The following is a 17,437-nucleotide window of genomic DNA, read 5'->3' on the forward strand; positions in this document are numbered from 1 at the left end:
CTCTTTTTAACTCTTTTTACATGGGTCCAATCACCTACAGAGTTTTTAGGAGCCACTGTCGCGTTCAAGGACCTTGAGCTGTGAGACCTGAGTTTGATGAGGGAGTCGAGTAATCATGGTGCTGAGTTTCAGCGTGTCGTCATTAAGGCTGTTGCATGCTCCGTCGTTGGTAGACCTGTCGACATCCCTGTTCTGGTTTTCAATGAGCTCTCTTGTTTGTCTACCCATTTTTTGACTGTTTTCCCAAGTTTGCCGACAACTTGCTCTGCAGACCTGTCAGTAGGAAAATGATATTACTCAGCAAGACTGCAGCATCCGTGCTGCACGTAACACATTCACACTTACGATCCGACTTGTTGAGTCGTAAGCAGTTGCTGTGATATCTGTGCACGCTTCGTGGAACCAACCTTTGCAATTGTCGCACTGCATGCCAGATGTAACAGCAAAACGGCATCCAGGTCGTTCGCATGAATTTTTCATGACTGTATTGACGTAAACTGTGTTGTAGATGCTAGCAAAAACCTAAGACCGTAAAAAATACACTAAAAAACACACTGGAAACGGACAAAAATGGATAAAACGGATGAGATAAACTGAACTAGTCTTTACGTGAAAAACTGAGAAAAAGCCGAATAGTAAGCTGAGGCAGAACCACAGTTAACTATTAAATTGGGTGAAACTCAAAAAAAGTAATCTACGGAACGTATAGTTCGGGATGGGTTCTTTTGGTCAGAAATGGTACTTCTGTTGCGTAAGAACACAGCAAAAGTTTGATAAATACAAATCATGTTAGGACTAAACTTTCTGTTCGAAAAGCGCGGTACTCGGTTCAAGCATATTCGATTATATGAAGTTAGAGTAATTTGATAAGCCTGCTATATTTCCTATCGAAGTATATTAAAATGACTTATTAAATGTTTGTTTGATTTGATTCATAGAAATGTGTATTGAATAATTACTTTTCGGAAGTATTGTTTTACCTTAACGTTTGATACAGTTTGATTTTGAGGCAGATACTCAAACGTTTCATAAGTTACTGTTGCTCCCTAGAATGGTGAGTAGAGATGATAGCTCTTATTATTTTATTATAGAAGAAAGAAAAGAAAGACTTGCTGTGTGGAATACTTGTGGTCGTAGGTGCATTTTGTCTTCACTTCAGTTGTGGACATTTCTATACTGTTTGTAAGTTTAAGATTATCGTCACTATTTCCTTGTTAGCAAACATGGCAACATACATAATGTCATACATAGCAGCAAGAGTTGACAATAACATCAGTGATAGCTCAGCTGTATGGTTATCTGCACTTGGTCTTGGCTGTCAGGGTCTGGCTATGCCAATAGGTGGGTTTATGGGAAGGAAATTCGGACCTAAATCAACAATGATTGCGACGTTGATTCTCGGGAGGTAACATTTTCACATTTTCAACACTTTCTTGTTTTACGTAAACTTTTGTAAAGCATTTTTTGCGTTGTTTTGCTTCCAGTGAGGAAATATATGTTACTAGTTTTTTTTCGGAGCACGTTTAGATTAACGTAAACTCAACTTTAAAAAAGAGTTAGCAAGAAATCTATTTTTTTCTCAAGTGATTTACGTCAAATTTGTCTCAAAATGCTCAAGCGTGTTCACTGAATGTTTTCAATCTCAATGCAGAATGTTGCATAATTATCATTTTTCATTGAAAGTGACGGTTTCTGTAGTATGACTTATACATATCTGATGAGTAGAAATCTTGAAGAGACAAAAATCTGAAGTCACTTAAAAGTTCTGAAACGTTTATTTAACAAAACCAGATAGTTTTAACTCTAAGGAACATATATCAGATCTCCATAAATAATTACATGTATGGACGTTTCAAACTTAACCTGAACTACTCAATAGACTGATATTAGATTTTATTACGTTATGCCTCTAGGCAATAAAGCTGTTTATCTTCGTATACAGCCGTTTTTATCAAACCATAATAACATCCAGATGAAATTGTTGGCTCAGCCTTTACTCCCGGTCTGTAGGTTGATAATTAGGCATTCGGTTAGTCGTGCTCAACGTAGAACCTGACGCATGTTTGCACTAGTTCAAGTAGTCACTCTTAATTGGCGCGTTGGGAGGTTGTTCAGACAAATCTTAGAGTAATAACAGTAGTAATAACCGATCAAACTTTCAGAAAGTTATTTTAGGCCTTGACTTTGGAGAGTATTTGTATTTATTTTTTGAAACATTATTATTCATTCCATCATTGTCTATTCTAAATTTGTAGAAGATTATTTTAGTTGTTATAATATGTATACGTTGAAGCACACCGAAACTTTACTGCATATCAATTATGGCACTTTATATTTTTGTTATTTGTTTAGTGGAAGCATTCTGTTAACATATATTGTTGTACAGAAAACGTTTATTGGTGTAGTTTTTACTGTTGGGATAATGTTTGGACTTTCGATGGGGATCGGTTATTCCGTCGCAATAGCTTGTGCAGTCTCTGTAAGCATGAATGTTTTGATGGGTCCTAAATATAAAGCTCTTAATTTGTTTTGAATTTATGCCATTCTTAATCTAATGTAAATATAATGCTTTTCATCGTCAAGTGTGCTTAGCTCATCATTTTATATACAGCTAAACAATAAATTGTCAAGTTGACATTTTATAACTTCGGTTTGGGATTCGTATTACGGATGTCTCTGTCAATACTTGATTTATCGTCACTCTGTCTATAGAGCATTATTTGATTGCCATTTATACAGCGTTTTGAATTTGGGTTTGAGGAAATTCTGTAACTTCTCAGAACTTGTTAGCGTGCCAAAATGCTTAACTCTTCATGCTAATTTAGTTTCTGATAATTAAACCAAAGGATTACAACAACAATTTACGTGAATGAACACTTGAATTGTAATCGAATTGAGCAATTATAATTGGGATCAGTGCTTGGGTACATCTCTAGAGCTCGAAGTTTTTAATATTGAAAACATTTTAAATAACTTGTTTTCGGCACTTATCAGTACAGTTTTAATCAAAAAATCTAAGTGGTTAACTAATTAGTTTGTAAATATTTTTTATTGCTTTCGGAACAGTCTCAGATTAGTTATATATCTAGATGTCATTATTTCTACATATATAAACATGAAACACTAAAAATCGTAGGAATCTTTTGAAAAAACAAACTTCGTACCAGTGTAAGTGTAAACGTTTTTGAAATAGCATAACAAGTTTCAAGAAGCTGAAGACACTATACATTCCGTATAGTTCAATGATCAAACATCATGACTGACTAAACAAGGAGTCATTATTTTGTGTCCACATCCTTTAGATTCTAAATGCATATTCAAGAATAACAAAGAATAGGTACTTCTAATTATTATTTGAAAGCTGAGCGATATTTTATGTATATGTTTCAAATGGTCCTAGTTATCTCAACTACCAAGATTGGTTATATTTCTTTCACAATTATGGTAACAAATTTTTCAAAAATGAGCAGGTATGTGTAAAAGTATTGGTTTAATGTGTACCTGCATCCAGATGACGAGTCTCAAATGGGACGAAATGCTCGTCCTGGATTTTAATACTAGCCACATCTTCGTTTATAAAAGCTTGTGACTTGAAGCAATATCGAGACAGTCCGCACAATATTCACATATGTCAACAAGAGACTGTTCAATTGCAGTTCTAAATAACAATGGGAAGATACAAGCAAACAATACCAAAAGAATTTTATGTGTTTAGTTTGAAGACTTTACAGTGACCTGGAGTTCTTTATGTCTAAACAAATTTGTCACTATAAACAAATCATTTGTAGCTCTATATTTCTTCAATGCATAAAATATTGTGTGTACTCAAAGCCGATTCCAAAGTATGAAGTTAAGCTCTACGTTCTACTTAGTTTGTTTGAAAGTGGAAACACTAAGGTTACAATGTAATTTTGATCACCATAATGTATATATTTTTTAATTTTTAGTTTATTCGTGCTTATCGTCGAGACATTTTTTGGTTTTTTATCCTTAGTGGTTTCCTGGAAGAAGAGGATTAATTGTTGGTATAATTGTTGGAGGGTTTGGATTGGGCTCCCTAATTTTCACACCAATTCAAACTGCATATATCAACCCATCTAACTTAAAGGTGGATAGTCAGACAAGGTAAAGAAATTGTTAACACTTAGCATTGTGAAGAAAAGTGACTGTTGCAACTTTTAGTTTTTATTTAGTACATTCTAGTCATTGTTCGTTTAGTAACAAAGTTTTCTCAGAAAGTTATAGGTCAAAATAATAATGTTTAATCAGTTATTAACGCATCTATATTGTCAATCTAGTCTGCTCGCTGCACTAAGTAAAATGATATTTTATGAATAAAAAGTTGTTTCGGATTTGTAATCGCTAAAAGCCTAATTATCTATTATCTCTTCTTCGTAATATAAAAATGACTCTTTAAAAGTAACGTTATTTACCATTTGACTTGAGTTTGTCGTTTTCCCGGCAGATACCATTCCATTAAAGCCATCAGTATTATTTTACACAATAAAGACTATCTGAAAACTTTGAATCTTCTGTACAACAGCAAACGTGATTTTTTATTTTACTTTTTTCAAATAACTTCTGGTTATCTAAAAATGTTTCGTTGCTCTTAAAAACATTTTCCATGAAAACGAGTCTTATATAACTAGTTAACCGGCGTTAATATAAAATAGTCATTGTGATGAGGAAATGTAGTGAAAAGTAAATAAAACGTCGAAACTAGGACATTTTTAACTGTTTCCACGTCAAGTAAGTAGAGAAATACCATAGAAAGGTAGTCAGTGAATATAAATCAATTCTTTATAAAGTTTATATAATCAGCCAGAGTTGTAAAACGTTTAATAATAACCACCAGAAATATTTCGGAACAGACGTTCACATTTTAATTCGTAATACTCAGGTTGCTAACTGGTAAACATGATGAGGTATCATAAGCTACTGAGTAAGGATATGCTGTCAGTTTTAACCATGTTGCATTATACATTTCATTGTATTATTACATTAAACTGTAGAAGTGTTATCTAAGCGTAAGTTTTTCAGATTTGGTGATCATTTATGAATGTAAGCGAGTGTTTATTTTTCTGCGAAGCACTTTATTATTGTATTGACACAAATGATTTGCATATGGTGTAAAGTTTCCTGCAACTATCGAGCGGACTAATACGACTACCATAAAGTTTCAACCCCCACAAGCAGGCTAGAAACGCATTTTAACTTCACTATGTCACCCATATTTACAGCCTTCTTTCAAGGGGCTAAAATAATCCTGAACATTTTTCTATTACATCGTAAAGTGCGTTTTAATAATTAGACCTTTTAATTTCCGAGATATATTTTGAAAGAAAGAGTACTTATCTATTTATTTATTACTAGTGCTTATCTAAACGAAAGTGTTAAATTATAATTTTCATCTTTTTAGGCGTTTCACTGATCCAGAGCTTCTTGATAGAGTCCCAAATGTTTTCTTGGTAATGGGTTCAATATTAGCAGCATCGCAGTTAGTGGCATGCGTACTTGTCCGCATGAAACCAATCTCAAAAGAAGTAAGTTTCTTGACTGATTTGCAAAAAATAGCAATTGAATTATTATGCTTATGAATACACTTTTTAAATGTAAATTTTAATTGGATAATGTATTATAAAAAAGTTATTCGAAGAAGCATATTGACTTACTGATTATGCCTAGTTTATTGTGTATGGTCATTTTTTTACGTAAGCTATTTTAATCACGTATTCCCCACTTGTCATAAGTAATTGTGTCGTTCTTTTAAATCCTTTAAACATTTGTACTAGCCATTTTCTGATGCATCACAATCTACGGTAGTCTATGCCTGTCGAGAAATGCTACATTCTCCGAATAACTATGCATTTAGTTACAGTGTATTAAGTGAATTCGTAACAGTGATTTTATGATATCACACTACATGGCCATAGACATTTTACTTCTTTATTTCATTTACAATAATTGATGAAGCTGATGAAAACTGGTTAAGCTAATCATGTCGATGCAGATAAAGAGTTTAAGCTGCACGCGCTTGTGATTTCCGATCTGCAAAAAATAATCAAGTGTTACTAAGTCCTCAATATATGGTTATTTAGGTTTGGTGCTAAACGTGAGAATATTGAGCTTCCGAATGCATGTAATAAATTACATTTTTCGATTGGTTCTTCAGGAATGATGGACATTATTTGAGTAAACTTTTGAAAAATGTTCGTGCTGAAAATATGTAATCAGTTTTCAGTGAACAAAAGTTTCTTGTCTGCGAAACCTGGAGTGGACAATCCTAACTCTCTGCCTTTATGCCTAATCCTGGTAATGCAGTTAAGGGATTTTTTGATTTCTTATAGTAATAAACATACAGGACAGAGGAGTTTCTCGGCAAATCTTCGGAATAGGAAATCAAAAGTTGTTAAACTCAAGGTATTAAACTCATAACCCACTTCATTATACTGTAGATAATATTGTTGGAAATACTCTGTTATATTACTCGTGTAGAAGTACCTTTCTATCATGGTATCAGGTCAAAGTTATGAAAAAGTTAATTATCAAAGTTAATTCTGTCAACGTTCACAATATATTATATCTTAGAAATACATTCCAATATTAACAGAGCATACTACAATACATATACAAAGAGAGAAAATACTTGAGTGGAATGAACTAGAAGGTTCACTAGATCTTGAACACAATATCCTGAGGTAAAAATGTTCCTGTCTAATTTACGAACTTGCATACAACTTCTTAAATGGGTACATTTCCGTTGTGCATGTTTGAGCGCTAACACGAACCTTTACTACAGCTTTGTTTCTTTACATCTTGAAGTTTTAACCTCTGTTGTAAGAAGTATTTGAGAGCTGGGGAGACATCTACGCTTTAAAATCTTGGACACTCATTTCTAATGTTATTTTTGTAAACAGACCATTCAACCTCAATTAAATTATTCGACACAAAACCTGAGGAAATCGCCGAACTGTGGAGCTTTGTTAACCACTAGCAATTCTTTCACTTATGGAATGGAATTTGTTCTAGGTTGTCGACAACTGAACTGAGACTTCGTCACTTCATTGTACCGAAAGTGTAGCTTTTCCTGGAAAACCGGGACGTGAGATATTGAGTACTTGATCTCATACCTCACTGTCACAAACCCTGTAAAGCGGCATACTTGTCACTACTTTTTTCATCACAGCTACAGTTTTAATAAATTAACTTGGATTCTATGGAGGGATTTCTGATGTTGGTTTAATACTTGCCCATATTTCCAGACATTGTTCAAGACGATAGTTATTGATTACAAACAAATAAGGGTTTCTTGAAAATGTCATAGATATCAAATTATTTTATGTGAAGGTTCATGGCTAAAATGAGCGATCATTTGGAACTGTTCAAGGATTGCCGTCAACTTTGAGTTGTGTATTGTGTTTGATTATAACGATGATAAGTTATTAATCTTATATAGTTTAGTTTATTATAATATGAAATGTTTTTAAATAATAATGACTCTTCAGAACAGGGTTAGTAAGTCTTAATCATTAACTTAATATTAAACACTATAAAGGAAAAAATGTTAAAGCTAGTCTATTTCTTCCGAACATTTGGGGATCGATGTCTAACCTAATAGATTTTATGTGGTGTTCATAATAATCACATATGAACATGTTCAGATCCTCAAAAATTAAATGCATCAAAAAATAGATGGCAATAATGTTAGTGGTTTAACAGTTACTTCATATATAATTCTGTTTTCATAAATATGGAGTAAGGTAGCTAAGATAATGATGGGTATATGCTTTGTCATATTTTAGACTTCTAGCCTCATGGATGCCTGTAATATCAACCGGAAAATACATTTAGTGAAATTACGGTAGTATATTAGTTGTTCTATGAAAGTTGTAAATTTTTAAGCGACATCAATGAATAAATTTGCTAGTGCGTCTAACCTGTGTGAAAAAGTAGCAAATCATGAGTAATCTATTACATAAGTCTGGTAAATTACTTTAAAATATATATTAAATGACTTGTTCTTTAAGGACAAAGCTAAGTACCGTTTCAGCTTTATTTAAATGATTTCAGATACAAGTTTTCTAAAACATTGTTTTCTTGATAATGATCCCGGTTTATGCATATTTCATAAAATAAACTTTCATAACCAATAGGTTATACTTAGTATAATATACAACGCATTCATGCATATGGATATAATAGTTCCCGTGGCTTAGAGCGTTAATGTTAAATGGTCATCTAACAATTTACGGTATTTTTTCTGGTTTTAGGAACATGAGGACGGAAATGAAGAAGAAGAAGAAGAAGGATTAGAACGTGCAAGAATTCAAACTAGTCCATCTACAGATTCAAAAAAGAAGAAACTAGTAAATGGTGATTCAAAAGTAAGATTATCAATGACAAATTAAATGTATGTAAGATCAGTTAACCCTTTGCTTTTAATAAAATTATTTTTTAATGATATGTATAAACGAGTGTAACATGGTATGTTTGAGTTTATCAACCGAAATAATCCCTGATATATATCACACGTACATAGTTACGTCTTTGAGGGAAACGTGCGTAATGTTATTACTCAACTAAATAAAAGTTATCAATAAGACTAAATATACCATAATTATGCATAAATGAACTGCCTAAAAGCTTCAACAGTATAAAACGTGTGGCAGAGATATCTGATTCACCTGCCTGATAATCCTTTACACTTATACTAACAAAAACTTCAATCACAACCTGTGATGAAGTAGTAAACAGGATATGCAAATAAAATACTATCAATAATACGAGTGAACATTCGAAAATATTGTAAAAGCATGTAGTTTTGTATTTTCATACTTAAAAGATTTGATTGATCAATTGTAAAGATCACAGTGAATAATGATTACAGTTGTAGATGCAAAGTTTCGACTTATATATATAAGTCGAATCTTTGCATAGTATAATTCTATAATATAATAAATGAATTAAATTCCTTAGTCTGGTAATCATGATCATAATATGGACTCTTTGTATGTTTGGTTGAAAAATCAACTTCATGTCATTGAGATGACAAGAATGACAAATGTCAAGTCATACTATGAAACATGTCTGAACTCTTGAATAATGGAGTTCATTAATCATTTACAGTCATCACAAACTCGTTATACACCAAAAAATGAAACGTTTCATAATCAGACCAGTTAAGACACAATATTGAATTCATTGATTTATCTAAATGCTACAATGACATTGATTTTTTTAAAAAACTAATGCCATTTTAATTTTGATGTTTTGAAAAACGCTAAACTTTAAAACGTTTAGAAAAATAGTTATTCATCGTTGTCCAGTTACCTTGGATTGTTTAGTTTCGTCGTTAAAATGAATTTGTCTTATAACAACTTATCAATTACTTACTCGCTAGTAAATTCAACAAATTCATGACCATTGAACCGTTTGTTCATGTTTTCTCTGTTTTGATTTACTAACTACATTATCTGAGGACGTTTTATTGTTAACATTTATTGTTTTTGATATAATTCTTCTAAACAGTCAAAATTACACGAATCCTAAAAATATGTAGATAAGTGTTTATTGTTTTTCCATATATTCCTGTGTTTTTCTTCCGAAACCACAGGTAAACAATGGTTGTTAATGTACTAATAATTTGATTTCCTTTGCTATGTTTTCTTATTAGTTAAATCGTAACACTGTGGTGGAAGTAAACGTTAAATCTGGAAAGCTATTACGTCATATTGACTACTATCTTTTATTTTTTATGATGCTTCTTAACTGTTTTCCAATATCTGTTCTTACAAGTTCATTAAAGGTGAGTGGTTGATTATCTGAAACTGTACATTAAACCACAACTCAACAAGACATTATTTTGTAACATATATCACGGACTAATTTTAGCTAGACTATCATCGGAGATTAGGGAGCATTTGTTTATTATTTGGTAGTAATATAAGACTCATCAGCAGTTCACACCCACGATTATATGAATAGAACCTGAGAGCTTTAGGGCTAATGGATCAGGGGTTATTTTCAGACATGTGAGTTGGCATCTAAGCCTCTACATTAAAAAAATAATAAATATCATTATTTAGGTGTGAGAGTATACCAAATATGCTAGTGTTAATGTGAATATTTAAAACAATATTTATGCTAAGTTTAACTATTTTAATTTCACTTGCTTTACTCTCTTGATTAAATTTAGATCTTTGGACAAACGCACATAAGTGATGATAGGTTTTTGTCAACTATAACAGCTGTTACTTCTCTTTTCAACTGTGGTGGACGTGTAGTCTGGGGTGCTGTCGTGGATCGTTTTTCTTTCAAGGTAATTTTAAACTTCATAACTTATCCGTATGAAAACAACTTTTGATGGCTTTTCTTCCTGATTAGCTTCCAAAGTGATAAAATTACGTTTAGTAACTTTATATTTTGTTAACAATTCTTTCATGAAGAAGAAAAAGAAAATGATTAGGAGCGTAATTTCAGTTTCATTCTAGACAAGCGCGTATTCAAAATTTGCTGTTACTTAGGAAATAGTTTACTCTTTTTTGATGATTAGTAAATTCCATCTAAGCATATACTCTATAAATTTGTTAGGAATTTCGATTTCAAGCGTATGACATATATCTGTATATCCAAGCAAAAGTTAATGAAAAATTAAATACAGCTCAATTAAACACTCAGATACAGATAGGTCTTTTTATAGCGATAATATATATATTTCCGAAAAATGATTCTAAAATATATGATGTTATGTAAGTCTGTTTGCTGATCCAATGATGTCAGCTGAACAATCACTAACAATTGATGAAATTTACATAAACTGATTGCCTTAAGATCGTCGTTAACACAAGCGAATACTGAATAAATTAATTTGATTATAAATAAAATGACTTTTAATTGTGAATGGGCTAAAATACTAGTTAGATATACTAAGAACATTGCTATTAGAACTACCTTAATTATGTTGATTTGTAAATTTTAGATACCAATCTGCATACAACTGTGTGTATGGAGTGTGTTATTATTTACATTTCCTGTTATTGCATATGTAACGGGAGTCGCATTGAAAGTCTTATATGTTATATGGGCATGTGCCTTATTTTTCTTCTTGTCTGGTGTTTTTTCCATGATGCCAGCTGCAACAGGGACTATATTTGGTCCAGTAAATTTAGCTGTCAACTATGGAATGGTTTATCTCGGATTTGTAAGTTTAATTAATCAATAGTTAGCCTATTTAATAATCATTAAGTTAAAATACTACACCTTTTGTTTTTAATTCTTTGTAAAGACATTTCATCATTTTGGTCAACCTCGAACTGTAAAACTAAACAGTAATACTATTAAGTTTTGCCGATACATGATGGCATAACATTTTTGTGGATATGTATTACCTACAACAATGTGTGTGTTAACAATGTAAAGTGATTTTACAAAAAAAGTGAATAACATTGGTCATGTATCTAATAAACTGCACTGGGTATTATTAAATTGCTAACCAAACACAAAGTTGAGAACGCCCCAGATAAACGTTCAAATATATTAATAGAAAGTCTTTCTAAGACTTATGACTAGTGCATTGACTCCAAACTTAAATGTGGTTATCGAGACATTATTTTGAGGTAAAATAATTTGTAAGAACCGACTGAGATATAACGAGTGAATTTATGCAATTTATGACAACATATTTCATTATTCAAATTGTCATTATACACAATACCTATTAAAAACCTAAGCTCAATTACTACTATTCATGGTTCAAAGTCTGGTCATATCAGATAGATGCAAAGACAGATCATCGGTTTTCAAAAAACAGTGACAGAATTCTCAAATAAAAGCGATCTCAACCAGCCGTAACAGTCGAGATACGTTTGCTATGCGAACGAAAAACCGTACATTCAATTCTTTTATCAATGTTCATTCAATGTTATTATTTCACAAAGCCTACTCAATTTAACCATAAATTGTTTGTGGGTTCTAATACCCATTTATTTTTTTAAACAGAGACCCGTAATAATTTGATTTATAAGGAGATCTGTTAACAAAAATTCATCTTAAAAGACAATTAAATTACCATTTATTTATGATCCGTTTGTTTTTATGACATTTTGGTGTTTCAAACAAGTCATTTGGATCAGTACTTTCTCTTGTGGTGAGTCTTTTCTGGAAAGCATCTCCTGAAATCTACTTTACCGTTTCTGGATGTGTATGCTTAGTTAGTAAGTGATATATTTTGCAATCATAGAAATGTCAAATTTTAAACTTCATGGTAGAAATACTCAACGAAGCTCAAATAATTAAACTGATCAATAAATCCCCCAAAATTTTGAGTGTTGAGATTTATATAATCAGATCATTTTGGCCACAAGGTGATATCAGATGGAGAATCATCATAAAATCAGGTTGCCTTAGATGTCTAAAACCAGATTGCAGATATTTAACAGTGCGGCCCTTTAACCTTATGCTTCATTAAACCCTGAGTCTTTATTATTTATCAGTTGGTGGTTCAGAAATATCGTAATGTCAACAGAATCTGGTGATGACGATTTCATTTCCGTGAGTAGTTCATACTGAATGAAACGCCCGTTTTGTGCTGGTTGATTTTTAATGGTTTTCAAGCAATATTTTCACTGGAAAAAAATAGTCGTCATTTAACTAGCTTCAACCAAACTAAAGATAGAGAAGATTTTCGGGCCCGATTACACATAAAACAGAATTTAATATTTGATTCTTTTAAAATTTTTCAGTTAAATCAACTATTTTATCAATTACTTACTACAATTTAAGTCTTTATAATTAGAATAGTTGATAAGATGTTCATTGATTAATGATATGAAACAATAAAATGTGATTAAGTGATCAACAGTCAGGAAATTAAATCGACTGATTTATTGCACATGTTGAACGTTAATTAAATGATTGACAATAATGGAAAACAACATCTATGTTTTAATATATCTATGTATTGCACTGTCTCTTTTCATATTTTATATGAGAAAAATGTGAATTACGTAAAAATAAGGTAACCAAAACTAGAATTATTGTATAAGATCAAGAGTGATTAGTCTGGTGATCTGTTTTATTTTACAATAGACAGGATAATTTTCCTCCCATTATATAGCGATTTGATTATGAAATATGATTTCATTAGTTGGCTGACTATTCAAATTGAAATATTTTTTTAATTTTTAGGGATTGTGAACATGTTAATTTATGAAATTTTACAGCAAACGAATACTGATATCAAATTTGTTTAGAGTGATCTATGGAACGTGACAAAGCAGATATTATGTTTAGTGTTTAACATCGTTTGGATACAAGCATTAGTTTAACGAAGCAAAAGTTCAGAATTATTAAACACCTTACAAAGTTGTTTCAGTTACTTAGTATCATTTGTGAAATATTCTGACTTATTTATCCTTCGTGAATTGTACTAAAATACTGTGATAAATTACAGCTTCATAACGTTATTGTTAGTTGAAATCAACATATATGTATGTACTAATGAATAGTTTCCATGCCATATCTATAAAGGAACAGTTTTTTGTTGAAATTAAATAAAGAACTTAACATCAGATTATCAAATAGGATTTCAGCGCCATTAATTTCTGTTTGTTAATTAGTAGTTAAAATAATTTATTTACATATATGGCTATATATCACATATTCTATATATTTTATTTCAGCTTTTGCCTTAGCCATATGGCTTGATGACAGAAATTTACCTAGACGTTTACGTTTCATGGATTGGTTCTCAAATCAATGTTTATCCAGTCGAGTATCTAATCAACTAACAGTTAACACAAGTGAAGATTTATGAACTAGACAGAACCAATAAATAATACTTATTTTTAAGACTTTTATGAAAATGAAACACTCAAAAACCCTGTTTCTTTCTCTGCTTTTATTTATAATAGTTATTTTTAGTGATGATTTTTTTCTTAAAATCATTAGTACGCATAATGCAGCAAATAAACAATTAATTTCAGAATTTTTTTTTATTTCAATGTACTTTATTCATTTTTGCTGTCTATTTTACTCAAAAATATTCGTATATTCAAATCTGGAAATCTTTTTGGGAGGTAAAAGCACGGTCAAAATAAAAATGTTTCGTTAATGAATTTTCTTGCATTTTATGAGTGCTCCATATTATAACCCTGCATATTATGTGTTCAGATCTAAGTACTATATAAACTAAGCTTAGATAGTGATCTCGCGGTGTACGGTACTTAAGTTGACAGATATAAGTAGTATGTAACACCAATCAGAAGTGGAATGCCTGCCAGTAGAAGATTGAGAAGATCGAATTAAAGACAAAAAGAATGAAAAAACGATGGAGTTTGTAAGAAACAACTGATGAAGGATGTGCAAATTGATATATTTAATGTATGGTTTTCATATTTTGCGAAGACACTTCGTAATTTTGCCTTAAACAATAATTTGATTATCTCCACCTGAGTTCTCGTACATCACTATCTTAGAACATCATTTTAAGACAAGTAGTAGCCTTAATTTAACTAGAAACATGTATTCATGTCATAATTTAAAACTATTTCCAACAAATATGTAACACAGTATGAATATTATAGTTGCAGGGTAATAAAGGGAAGCATAAATAAAAGTTCATTTCTTTGTGTACAAGAAACGATCATGATAGTAAGGGCAGTCTAATATTTAATTCTTCCCTAAGAAATGAAACGAAAGGTTAAGGATACAGTTTTCTGAAAAGATATCCTCTAAGTAACTTTGATATGACTAGCCAAAGATGATAATAGGAAGTCAGAGTCTGACCTAAATTATAATGTTTGATGTTCAGATAACCGAAGAAAATTGAAGGTAGTGTAGAGCGTTTCAAAGGACGTTGTGAAGTTAAGTCGTCTGAGTCTCCTTACCCTAATTCTGAACAAAACACATTACTTCAATAGATTCACTGAAAAAGTCTATTCCTTAAAATAATATATGAGGTTTTCTGTTGAAAAAAGCAGTGGTTTATAATTTTTGGAATATTGGTAGATGAAACTACACTTATACAAGGTGGTTACCTTATGGTTTTTCCAAGAATAACTTTAAATCCATTTAAATGCACCCAACGAAAATAGTAGCAAGATACTGTTATAACTTGTCGTTTGAATGCTTAATGTCTTGGCTCTTTTAATGCTACTTTTTGTATCTGATCGTCTCTGATTGTTATTTTGGAAACGCTTATCACATATACTCGGAACGAGGAACCTCTGCAATTCACACGACGCGAAAGTAAGAACACAAAGACTGGTATAAGTGAAGATTTATTGACCACCCAAAATACGACGACGATTCTAGTCGAAAATAAACTCACTTAAATATTGATTTTACACTCAGTTCTGATTAATAATTAGAATGTAATTCACATATATGAAAAAATACTTAGAGTTATAACGAATCACTTACTGAGTATAGTTCATGTCAATTTAATACAAGAATATCGTATGTTATTACATAATAAAATATCATAAGAGAAAAGAAAAACAATTACTACATTGAGTAATCATTATATTGAATGAAAATGGAATTCATGTTGAGTAAGAATCATAATCAGTAAATCAATCGAAAATTGATTTTTCTTCCCATCATATCAGATACCAATAAATATTTGTGTGAATTAACCTTCAATCATTTTTCTGTCACCGATAATAGGAGAAATATAAATTTCTAGAATAATTTTAGTATCGTTTTGTTGCCCATTTTGTTGTAAACCTAACTTTATTTGGTAGAATATATGGCTAGATACACACAATTTTACAAATCAGATTAAAAGACAGTATAATTTACCATAGGCCAAAATAATTTAAACGACTGCGCGACACTGCTATACAGTAGTTCGATATTTATGCACTCGTTAGATTTCTCAATATTATTAGTATTATGATTAAACTAATTTGTGATAATAATTCAAAGAATTTCAAACGTTTGTATATGTATATTTAAAGTAGCTAGATAGTGTAACAGTTATTCAGTACAGTAAATATCATTTCTGTTTACATGGAATAGTAACTAATGTTTTCAGAAGGGATTGTAAATAAACTACCATGTTTTATATCAACGATCTCTTGCAAATTTTGAAGAAGATTCATGCTTCATCGAACACTTAATTAATACTAATGATTTAAGGATATAGTGAAAAATGTTTTAGCATAAATTAATGTAGGGGATTAAAATCTATTTGTTTTTCTTTCATCAGCCCATCTGGATAGTTATATTTATCGATAATAATAGTTCCCCTACAGATGAACATATATCTTACATTATCTTTTTCTGAAAGTCACCCTTTACATCTTTTAAATAATATAAATCATATTTCTACATCTTAAACTTAATAGCCACTGTTTGGTACCGAATGTAATGAAAATTAAAATATGACATCGTGATTTTCTAACTATAAACGGTTAATTTTCAAATGATCATTTCGCTGTCAACAATCCTGTCGAGATTCGTTGCGGTGAGATGTTAAATATGTTTGGACTGAGTTAAGAATAAGTATATGGAACATTGATGGCTATAAACAAGATAACCTGAAAATATGATCAGTCGGCTCATTCTGTCTACAAATGATCTGTTTTGTAAATCATATGATATATATTTTATCATTTCCTACTGAGAAAAGGTGTAAAACATTATAAGCATTCCACTATGTGAAGTTTTATATGATGTAGGTTTTGGTAATTTAACAGCACATACAATCAATGTAACACATTGGGAATATAGATAAACGTGTTAATCAAATATTATCTATTCCCATATAGGCTAATACTTTCGTATGTAGAGTCATTTGATGATAGTTTTTACACCAAAACATGAATAGTTTTCTTTCAGTGCAAACTTTTAAATTTGTATGTTATTCTAATGAAATACCTTCAGAAAAATACTGTGCGACCATATAAAACATTGAATTAGTTTATTTTTGATATAATGTCAACTGGTATAGAAAAATGGAAACTGATTAATTTCTAAAAATTTCTTACATTCAGTTACGATTATTATTTACTACTGGAATAGTGATAATGTGTACTCAGTATTTGATTTGTCTTATTTATGATATAGTCAGCTAATTCTTATATTATTTCTGGCATTCAACATGAACAGCTTGCAACTAATTTACCATTTGATAAGTTAATAAACAATAAGAAGAAACGCTCTGTCTTATGTTGATTTTGTGGTCCAGTGATTTCGACCTAATTGTCATTATCCTCTAAAGAATGACATACAATCGACCGCTAAATAAATCTCATTTGTGTTGAACTAAACATGTTGATATTATTTCAAGTCTACAATTAACATAAGGTAGACCATGGTTATCTTTGAGAGAGATAATACAAGGAGTTTCATACAGAAATGTTTGTAGGGAAACAAGATACTCCTTACTAAAAATTTATCAGTTGTATACGTTTTTCTGTTTTTATTTAATATT

General features: G+C 31.0%; 1 protein-coding gene across 3 annotated transcripts; it reads left to right on the forward strand.

Annotated features, from left to right (window-relative positions):
* Positions 1-946: 946 nt before the first annotated feature.
* MS3_00003079 (uncharacterized protein) lies at positions 947-14,114 on the forward strand (the record flags this gene model as incomplete). Of its 3 annotated transcripts, none has more annotated exons than XM_051210767.1 (12): positions 947-1,054; positions 1,092-1,182; positions 1,219-1,405; positions 2,353-2,479; positions 3,995-4,125; positions 5,420-5,543; positions 8,271-8,384; positions 9,674-9,805; positions 10,196-10,318; positions 10,979-11,200; positions 11,998-12,212; positions 13,680-14,114. In XM_051210767.1, 11 exons carry the CDS (start codon positions 1,052-1,054, stop codon positions 12,013-12,015), a joined length of 1,272 nt encoding a protein of 423 aa, XP_051070785.1. In that variant the 3' UTR covers positions 12,016-12,212; positions 13,680-14,114. The 3 variants fall into 3 exon arrangements, with proteins under 3 accessions (XP_051070785.1, XP_051070784.1, XP_012791882.2); XM_012936428.3 differs by having other exon boundaries at positions 1,052-1,054; positions 12,119-12,212; XM_051210766.1 differs by having other exon boundaries at positions 12,119-14,114.
* Positions 14,115-17,437: the final 3,323 nt, after the last annotated feature.

Source organism: Schistosoma haematobium, chromosome ZW (genome assembly GCF_000699445.3).
Source record: "Schistosoma haematobium chromosome ZW, whole genome shotgun sequence".
Lineage (NCBI taxonomy): Eukaryota > Metazoa > Platyhelminthes > Trematoda > Strigeidida > Schistosomatidae > Schistosoma > Schistosoma haematobium.